Below are 10520 nucleotides of genomic sequence, written 5' to 3' on the forward strand. Positions count from 1 at the left end.
GATAAGCAGTTACTACAGCAATAGGATGACATTGAAAATAAGGTCTTAATTTTCTAGATGCCATGACTGATGCAAGTGCAAGCTTTTCTAGTTGAGGATACCGCATCTCCGCATCTAATAAAGATTTGCTGACATAATAGTTCGGAGATTGCTTACCTTGGTCCTCACGGACTAAAACAGCACTTACCGCTACTTCTGAAACAGCAAGATAAATGAGCAGTTTTTCCCCAATCTTTGGTTTTGCAAGCAATGGCGGATTTGATAAATACGTTTTCAAATTTCTGAGAGCCTGCTGACATTCTTCGTTTCATTCACAATGATCTTGCTTTTTAAGAGCTGAAAAGAATTTAAAACACTTTTCCGATGATTTAGAAATGAATCTCCCCAAGGCTGCAATTCTTCCCGTTAGCCTCTGCACTTCTTTTTTACTTGTAAGTATGCCAGGAATTTCTTCTATGGCCTTAATCTGTGCGGGATTTACTTCAATACCATGATTAGAAACAAGAAAACTTAAAACTTACCTGATGCAACACCGAATGCACATTTTTCTGGATTCAATTTCATATTAAATTTTCGCAGAATTTTAAACGTTTCAGACAGATGCGATATATGATCTCCTGAATGCTGAGTTTTAACGAGCATATCATCTATATAGACTTCCATAGTTTTTCCCAAATGTTCCTAGAACATTTTGGTTACCAGTCTTTGGTACGATGCACCTGCATTTTTAAGACCAAAAGGCATTACTTTGTAACAGTAAGTCCCCTTGTCTGTTATAAATGAAGTTTTTTCTTTATCTGCGGGATCCATCTTGATTTGGTTGTATCCTGAGTATGCATCTAAAAAACTTAACAACTCATGCCCTGCATTAGCATCAATTAGTTGATCTATATGAGGTAATGGGAAAGAATCTTTAGGACAGACTTTGTTAAGATTTGTATAGTCTACACAAACTCGCCATTTACCGTTCTTTTTAGGTACTACAACAGTGTTAGCTAACCAATTAGGATACTTTACCTCGCGAATAGATCCATTCTTTAATAATTTTTGCACCTCATCCTGGATCACCTGATTTTTGAAAGTTCTTTGCTTTCTTTTCTTTTGTTTGATTGGTGGATGAGATGGGTCTTCATTTAACTTGTGAGTCATTACCTCCGGTGGTATACCTGTCATATCAGAATAGGACCAAGCAAAATAATCTACGTTAGCTTTTAAAAATTCAATCAACTTATGCTTCATATCCGGGCTGAGATTGGCTCTTGTGTAAACTTTTCTATCTGGCCAGTGTATAAACAATACTACAACCTCCAGCTCTTCTATAGTCGTTTTGATGTTTTCATTTTCTTCTGGTTCTTGAATGGAATCGGGCCTTGAATCCACATCTGTTCGCCCTTGTTCAGTTAAGGTTGATGTTATGATTTCCTCAACTAGATTCTGTAATTGCTATTTTTCTTCATTTCTCGTACTTGAACCTGCCACGGAATTGATGCTCCTGGATGTCTGTTGGTCTCCACGGATTTGACATATTCCCCATGGCGCTGGAAATTTAATGACTTGATGCAAGGTTGATAGAAAAACATCCATATCGTGGATCCATGGCCTCCCGAGAATTATGTTGTAAGCCATTTCCATCTCCACTACTTGAAACTTTGTATCTTTGACAAAGCCTTCTGCGGATGTAGTAAGTATCACTTCTCCTTTCGTCACAACACTAGAATTGTCAAATCCTGACAAAGTATGCGCTTTTGGTACCAATTTATCCTCTGCTTGCATATCGCGTAGTACTCATAACAAAATAATGTTCACGGAACTTCCTGGATTAATCAAAACTCATTTCACATTAGTGTCATGTATAAGTAAAGATATTACCAGTGCGTCGTTGTGAGGGGTTAATACGCCATCCGCATCCGCATCATCAAATGTAATATTGTCTTCCTCTAAGACATGCCGTACCCGTTTTCCTTGAGTAATTGTAACTTTGGAAATTTTATTAGCTGAGGTGTACGATACGCCATTGACATCTTCACCCCCGCTGATAACATTGACGGTTCTTTTGGGTGAAGGTGGTTTGGGGGGCTCCTGCCTGTTCTTCATGTATGCTTGTTTACCTTTCTCACTGAACAACTCGGTGAGATACCCCTGCTTTAATAAATGATCAACTTCACTTTGCAAGAACCTACAGTCTGCCGTTTTATGCCCATGATCATTATGAAATTCGCACCAATGATCAGGGTTTCGCCTGTTTGGATTCGATCTCATCTCCTTTGGCCATCGCACCTTGTCTCCCATGCTTCTCAAGACAGCCACGAGTTCGGAAGTGCTCACATTGAAATTATAACCACCAAACCTCGCCTTTAAGTTTCTATCATCATCTCGTGACTCACGTGTGCTTCGATCATTCCCAAATCTTGAAGACGAGCCCGACTCTCTATTCCTCGATCTGTGATCGTACCTCTGATTATCCTGCTTTGACCGTGAGTCTTTTCCCGCAGGTCCCATGTATGGCTCGTACCTGTTTTTACCGGACCTTTTTTCGGTTTCTGCCCGTCTCGAACTTACCTTTTCTTCTTTTTGATGTCGTGAAATAGTATCTTCTTCAATCCTCAGCTTTGTGCTATACCTGTTATAAACGTCATTCCATGTCGTTGCTGGGAATTCACGAAGACTCTCCTTGAGTCGCCTCGTAGCTTCTGAGCTTTTTTCATTCAAGTTACTTGTGAATGCTATAGCTGCCCAATTGTCAGGTACGCGTGGTAACGTCATTCTTTCCCGTTGGAATCTGTCTACAAACTCTCTGAGCAATTCTGAATCCCCTTGCTTGATTTTGAAAATATCCTCCATTCTTTTTTCAACTTTCTGAGCTCCCGAGTGTGCTTTGACAAAAGAATCTGCAAGCTCAGCAAAAGAATTTATAGAATTTTCGGGTAAAAGAGAATACCATGTTAATGCACCCTTAGTGAGTGTTTCACCGAATTTCTTGACCAATACAGATTCAATCTCCTGTTTGGTCAAGTCATTGCCTTTGACGCCTGTTGTGAATGCAGTCACGTGGTCTCGTGGATCAGTTGTTCCATCATATTTTGGAATATCAGGCATTTTAAATTTCTTTGGAATTGGGAGGGGAGCAGCACTTGGCTTCCAGGGTTGTTGCGAATATTTATCCACATCTATCCCTTTGATCACGGGGGGCACCCCAGGTATTTGCTCTATGCGGTCACTTTGCTCCTTAAGCTGTTTCTGCAATGTTAGAACTAAACTTTGTAAATCGGAATTAACTATGTTACCTGGTTCTCCCTCTCGTGATTCACTGGGGATTCCACCACTGCCAGAATTAACAAGCCCAGAACGAGGGTTTTCCAAAGTGTTGGTATTTAGAACTGGTGTTGATGGTGCAGCAGGTAATTGGCTGGCAAAAGCTTCAAGAGCTTTATTGACCTGTTGAGCGATCAACTTCTGCAAGGCTTCATTGATAGCTTCACCGTTGTTAAATTGAGTATTTGCATTTGAATGAGATCCATAAGGAGTTCCTTCTCGAGACCGCCGAGGCGAGCTTTGTGGAGAAGGAATCGGAGTGTGAACATCTTGTGGGTACCCTTGGAGTTGATGGTTTCCTTGGTTTCCCTGGGTGTTATCGTTAACATTTGACATGATCGTTGATGTAACGAAATAGACAAGGTTGAGAAAAAATAGATTATCAGATTCCCGGTAACGGAACCAATTTGTTTAACCAAAAAATAGAATTTCGATTAAAGCTTATAATTTAGAAGAACACGGGTTACTGATAATCGAAAGAATGTATAAAAGAAAACAATTTGGATAGCAAGAATGTAATCGAGAGAAACAAGTAAACCAAAGTATATTCAGATAGTGTTTCGTGTCCCTACAATTGATCAGTTATCTCCCTTTTATAGGTACCTTGGAGATATGCATTTAGCTTATGTCATAATAAGGCTATTATGGGCAATTAAAGACATTAAATGCTACGTTACATAATCATTATATTTAATACAGATTCTCTAACGTTTTTGGTATTTAATGCTCATTAAATACTGTATCTGGACTCTCATGTGTTGTCAGATTCATTCTCTTTGACTCTTGGACTTAAATGACTTGAACAGGTACGAGCGTTGCCTCTTTTTGAATAATCGCTCGTGCCTCTTCTTTTGCTCTCTGCTCGTATCTATTGCAACTCGTGCCTCCTTACCAGTTGTAATTCTTTGACCAGTCTATGTGTCACGACACGTCATCTTCATACCTCTTTAATGTGTAAACCCAATTTTTCGAATACAGATAGTCCCCCCCACTTGCCATTTATTCATCAATTGAATATTTGGGAAGTGGATTTCATTAAAACAAGAACTTTTGTCACCATTAATGCTATGACAGAATCGACGCTTCAATTGTCACTTCCATTTAATGCGTTTCACATGTGTCACCTTCTTATTAGTTCTACAGTTTTGCAGCACTTTTTAGGCTTTATTTACGACTTCCCTACTTACGAAGCGTCAGTTATCATTATTATGGTCCTTCCATCACTACACTTTTCTCTTGACGGTTGCTTATAAATATAACTTCCTTCTTTATCTTTATCACATAAAGTTTATCGAATATTCAATTTCTCAAATCTTTGTTTGCTTCTTCCTCGTATCATCATGTCTTCATCAAACCCTAACCCTAGTAAGGTCTCCATAGTTGATAACTTCCCTAACGCTCCCAATAGGAGCAGAAGAGGAGGTAGACTCCGTAATTTAGGATCTTCATCTGTACGCAGCTCTTCTGTTCCTTCTCCTAGTTCTGGTCCTTCTTCTAGAACTAGAGGTTCACTTTCACAAAGATCTTCTTCAAGAGGTAAAGAACCTTCTGAACCTCTTCGTGAGCCTACAGTAGAGGAGATAGTTCCTTCGGAACTATCTCTTCATCATGACAGAGAATCTCTTAGGAATCAAGTCTCTGGTTTAGATCGTGCTGATATCTTCCCCACTCAAATTACAGAAGTTTTGATTCATGTAGTTCGTGGAGATTGCCATTGGAGTAATGACTTTCCTATTATTATCCCCAATCCAAACCAAAGAATTACCTCTTACATAACTGGGTATTNGGGGGGGGGGGGGTGTTGAGATGAATAAAATGACAGCTGTGAGTCTAACAGCTTAGTGGGCGAGAAGGGCATTAGGTGACAGCTGTGTACTCTTAGCTTTGTTAGTTATGTTAGTTAGCTAGGAGATTAAGTTAACTAGCTTCTAAAGTGTATAGTATATATAGCTTAGTCTTGTAAATAACTTAGTCCGTTTTAATACAATTGAGGGTTCCTCCTAGAACCATCTCTCTCTCTTCTTCTTCGATACTTTCAGAAGCTCCATTCTCACGCTTCAATGGTGAGATTTAACAGTTATAACTTATAAAGGACATACACTATACCATAAAATAAAAATCGATTAGGGAAAAAATTTAATTTTTATAGTAAATTATTGTTATATAAAAATGTTATTATAGGTCTGACTATATTAACATTTAGCAATACCTAGGTAAGAACAGCTAAAATGACAAAATTATCTGTCCTTGTTTTAAAAAATAGAAGTAAAATTTGTTTCAATCAGAGTAAAAATCATTACAGCATTATCTAGTGAGAATTCCTAATAAATTTTAACTTTAGTTTACTTTTAAACTAGAAGTTATACATGTATACTGATTATTGAATCTAATTCTTGGCTTGCTTATAAGTAATTCAGGCAGAATAATTTGTTTATTGTTACTCACTGCTCGCATAACGTTCTGCTTTTATATGGCTTCTTGGTGCTATCTCTCATTGTCTATATTTTTATTAATGTGGTGCTTATGCTTTCCTGAGTCGAGGGTCTATTGGAAACAGCCTCTCTATCCTCCAAGGCAGGGGTACACACTACCCTCCCCAGACCCCACGGTGTGGGATAATATTGGTATGTTGTTGTTGTGTTGTTGTACTGCTAGCATAACAACTTAAAATGTAGTTGAATGTAACTAATCTATACTGCGATTTTATCCCAACCAAACATGAGATACATTCATTTTAAATATAATCCGGAGAAATTATCCCTTATCTCTCGTACCATACGAGCCCAAAAAACTTTTATTTTGGGCGTGAAAAGCAATCGATTCTTGGTACATCTAGACATTTGGCCTTGGTTTTTTGTCATTGGTGATTATTTCTACGCTTTGCTAGTTTAATGTGCAATTTACTTGAGTTATCTAAGAGTTTCAAACTAAAATTTACATTCATATGAAGAAAACCATCTTTTAGTTTCACCAAACTTTGGATGAGAAATGAACAATAAAAAACTTAGATGGTAAAAATAAGATTTCTTCTTTAAATATGTAAACTCAACGCTTTGGACTTTCTAGCAAGGCCAGGTTCCAGCTGCAAACTCTGAAGACCTGCATTATGGATTCGAGTCCAGAAGCAGATGCAGGATTTAAGCTCTATGGGTTCAATTTTAAAGAATTTTTGCCATGAACCCATTATATTTTTATGGGTTCAAACCTACTATTTATTACAGTTTTAGTAAATTTTTACACATAAATTTATGCTTCACGTCGGAAGTACTGGTTCAGTTGAACCCGATATTACAACTCTACATCCGCCTCTGGGTCTGACCCCTAACAATCCCAAGGGAAGGAAAGTTCAAAGATTTCAATATCATATGTGCAGACACAGCAGGAAACAAGGCAACAAATGATCACAAGAGAGTGGTAAGAAACAATTCTCCAACAAGAGCTTTGCAATATAAGATATACCATAGGCAAATATTTCATATTTGCAACACAAGCAGCTGATCTTAAATACAGGCTATATGCATCTCTTAGACGCTATTCAATGGTTGAGCTCATATTAAGATTTTGTACTAGCTGTGGAAGGTTTTCCAGGAACAAGGTGAAGAGGGTACCGATCAAGAACATTAGAAAAAATACAAGCAATATCTTTCCGATGTAGAGAGGGCTGACAGCAGCTTGTGATTTTCTCCTTGCATAATGTGAGTTGTCTGAAACCTGCAAATAATTCAAGGCAGAGAATCAGAAAGTATGTCTGATTTTCTTCTCAGTACATAGCTTTGAGTTCAATCAATTTGAGACTCTAACTAAAATTACTCTCCATCTAAATTACATAACCCCACAAAACTTTTGGGTGGGAGGCACCCAGAGATGAGAGGAAAATGAAAACAACAGAAAAACATTAAGGGAAGGGTCATAAAGAGTATTTCTTACACTTGAGGATTCTATGTTACTCAAAGTTTTTGAACAAACTAATATCAGATTATTTCAGCCCCTCAACCACAATGTTATCATTCTTCTTGTAACCACATTCCCTTCTCCTCCTCCTTTTCAATCAAACAAAAAAAAGAGATGCCTTATCTCCTCATTTATCATGAGCATGAACAAAATTCCTTTACCTCACATTATAAAGAAAATTAGCCTACTTACTTTTTCCAATACTGAACTATAAAAAGAAAATACACACTCTGCTTACACCTCCATAGGTATGTAGGTATTCCTTTCTGCTCAATAAAGTCTAGATACTGCAGCACTGCAGGAAAACAAATACTTATAGACCTCCAAACATTCTCAGAACTATGTTGCACATCCGAGAATAAAATATTGAATTTCTAAGAAATGTGTGTACACTGCTTTCCTACCCATTAGTCTACCATATTAACTAATGATCACTACCCGGGAACTGAAATGGTGTCTCTGTTTTCTCAAACAATTCTCAGCATGTTCTCTCCTTATCTAGTATCTGATGGGTGGAGATAGATTTAAGAAAGCAAAAGTATAGAAAGATTCAAATGCAAGTGATATAAGAAAGTCTGGAAATTGGCATAAATGCGCATTGACTTACAATTTCTTAACAAAATTCGATATATGTAACTGGATGAAGGAATGGCGCTTATCTCTGGCATACATCTCATTTCACTACAACTTTCAAACTCAAATTTGACATATGTAAACTGAAGAGGGTTTAAAAGCCAAAATCGTTAAGAAAACTATGAGTTTCCAAGTGCAAATCATCAGGAATCATCTGAGCAGTACTCAAAGACTTTAAAAAGTTTTCCCAGTGCATGAAACAATGACAATTCTGAAATAATATCCAAATACATGAGAATGCAGGGGGTTATTATAATGCCTTCTATTTGATATCTGCATTCAACTGAGCCTTAAATTTGCAGCTGGAAAAGCAAGGAATGCAAACTTTAACCACAGGAATAAGAATAGCTACCGAAACTTGACAATGCACACTTAAACAGGCACAAATACACATCCATGGAGATGTGCAAGGGATTTGCCTAGTAAATATGGATCCAAAACATGAGCAATATGAAAGATATTTAATTGAATGTCCACTTCCCTTTATTGATCATTTCCAAAATAGTGTCTACTTTATGTATGGAGAAGCTTTTAGAATCACAGCGGAGTAATACACAATCAAATTGTTATTTTGGAACTCCTTTACAAATTTTCATACTGCTTCAATCTAATATATTTCTATTAAGCACATGACAAAAACAAAGGAAAAAGCAACTGGTTAAATGTGAACCTACAACTTTTTAACTTCCAAGACATGTTAAATGTGGATATTCAAATTGGGACATGGAAAGAACGATAATTCATGTAAAAGGATAGGTAATTTGATTTGTGTGGTTACAATCATACCGGAGGAACATAAGCTGGTTGCGCTGCTGCGTAGTCACCAGGCGTCCCTCTTGAAAAACCTGCTGCAAGAGAATTACAAAAAATCTTACCACTGACAATTTCCTATTTCTAAGTAATTCAGGTACCAAAAACAATTAAATATCATAAAAGTTTACTACTTGTCTCAGTGGCTGGCTGCAATTTCCATCCTTTGCCATAATTCACAAGAATTGAGTTGGGGCCAAAAATGACAGGCACTTCCCCATCTTTAACAGCTTCAATATAGGCTACTGGTGGGTTTGCCAAGATAGAATCAATCCTACTGTCATTGATAAATTTCAGCGCAAATTTTGCCTCTGTTCCAGCAGCAAATCGCCAAGTCTTGCCAGTGCATTTGCAAATCACTTCCACAAACTACAATGCAAAAATTAGAAAGATCAATTTCAATTTCTGATTGCAAAAATACCCAGCTTTTTTACAAGTAAAAACTTCCAAAATTTCGTTGTGCTGAATGATCAAATGGGCAACAATCAACTGTATCAAAGCACATTATTTTAGAAGGATCGAAGTACAATATCACTCAGAAACTTCAAGGTAGCCATTAGAAAATGAACAATTCTAGTAGAAATTAGAAACAGCAATTTTACTTACTGATAACAAGAATACCCAATTTCAAAGTGAAGTGAATGATCAAATGGTCAATAACAAACCATATTAATACCACAATTTAAGAAGGATCAACGGATAATATCACATTCAGAAACCTCAAGGCAACAATTAGAAAATGAACTATTCTTGTAATAACTAGAAAAGTGTAAAGACCAATTCTAATTGCAGATTACAAAACTACGCTTTTTCATTATGCACTGAACGATCAAACGGCCGATAATTAATTGTGTAGAAGAATTTCATAAGGATGAAAGGGAAGCCTTGGAGCAATGGTAAAAGTTGTCTCTGTGTGACTATAGGTCACACGTTCAAGTTGTGGAGCGGGTAGGTTGTCTACATCACACCCCTTGGGGTGCGGCCCTTCCCCGGACCCTGCGTGAACGCGGATGCCTTGTGCAGCAGGCTGCCCTTTTAGAATTTCATAAGAAGCAAAGGATAATATCACTTCCAGAAACCTCAAGGCAGCAATTAGTGAATGAACTATTACTGTCGAAATTAGAAAGGAAAAAAAAAGGAGATTTTTTCTAGTTGCAGAATACAAGAACACTCAATTTCATCGTGAACTGAATGATCTAACAGTCAATAATGAACTATATGAAAAAACACAAAATTTCAGTAGGATCAAAGGATAATATCATTTCCAGAAAATTCACGCTAGCAATTAGAAAATGAACTATACTAGTAGATATTACAGCAAAAAACAGATTAAAAAAGAGGGACAAATTCATTGTGAACTGAATGGTCAAACGAACAATAATTAACCAAATAAGAACCATGAATTCAGAAAGAACTTACAGAAATTATAACATAGCAATTCGAGAAAAGAAAAAAGAAACAATTACAATTCGAGCCGAATGATCAAAATGGTCAATTCACATTGTTAATCATGAAAAATACCCAATATCATGTTAAACTGAATGATCAATCTGGTCAACTATAACCAGGAATCAAAACCGTAATTGCAGAAAAAAAAAAGATAGAGGAATTACAGAATGAGATTGATCTGTGGGTTGGTTGACTTCTGTTTCTTCTTTCTGCTCTCCCATGAGCTGATTATTTTTGAAGAATGAAGAGATAGTCAATCTGGTGGTAGAAACTGGAATGAATTATCCTTCTTGTGACGGGCGGGGGGGGGGGTGGGGGGGTACGCCAATAGACGTTAAAATGGGCAGCCTCTTCTTATTTTTCCT

At 37.2% G+C, this 10520-nt stretch overlaps 1 protein-coding gene across 2 annotated transcripts; it reads right to left on the bottom strand.

The window, feature by feature from the left end:
• Positions 1-6693: 6693 nt before the first annotated feature.
• On the bottom strand, positions 6694-10466 carry LOC109208933. Of its 2 annotated transcripts, none has more exons than XM_019372092.1 (4): positions 10320-10466; positions 8841-9075; positions 8683-8741; positions 6694-7023 (listed from the first exon to the last, which is right to left on the bottom strand). In XM_019372092.1, exons 1-4 carry the CDS (start codon positions 10374-10376, stop codon positions 6844-6846), a joined length of 531 nt encoding a protein of 176 aa, XP_019227637.1. In that variant the 5' UTR covers positions 10377-10466; the 3' UTR covers positions 6694-6843. The 2 variants fall into 2 exon arrangements, with proteins under 2 accessions (XP_019227637.1, XP_019227636.1); XM_019372091.1 differs by having other exon boundaries at positions 8683-8744.
• Between the last annotated feature and the right edge of the window lie 54 nt (positions 10467-10520).

This window comes from Nicotiana attenuata, unplaced genomic scaffold, assembly GCF_001879085.1.
Source record: "Nicotiana attenuata strain UT unplaced genomic scaffold, NIATTr2, whole genome shotgun sequence".
NCBI lineage: Eukaryota > Viridiplantae > Streptophyta > Magnoliopsida > Solanales > Solanaceae > Nicotiana > Nicotiana attenuata.

Excerpts from the sequence above, each read along its gene's own strand:
- LOC109208933 (XM_019372091.1), bottom strand. The coding sequence starts at position 10,376 with ATGGGAGAGCAGAAAGAAGAAACAGAAGTCAACCAACCCACAGATCAA. Across the intron at positions 9,076-10,319 it reads CCACAGATCAATCTCATTCT|TTTGTGGAAGTGATTTGCAA; the intron begins GTAATTCCTCTA and ends TTTGCATTGTAG. Across the intron at positions 8,745-8,840 it reads GCAGCCAGCCACTGAGACAA|CAGGTTTTTCAAGAGGGACG; the intron begins GTAGTAAACTTT and ends ATTCTCTTGCAG.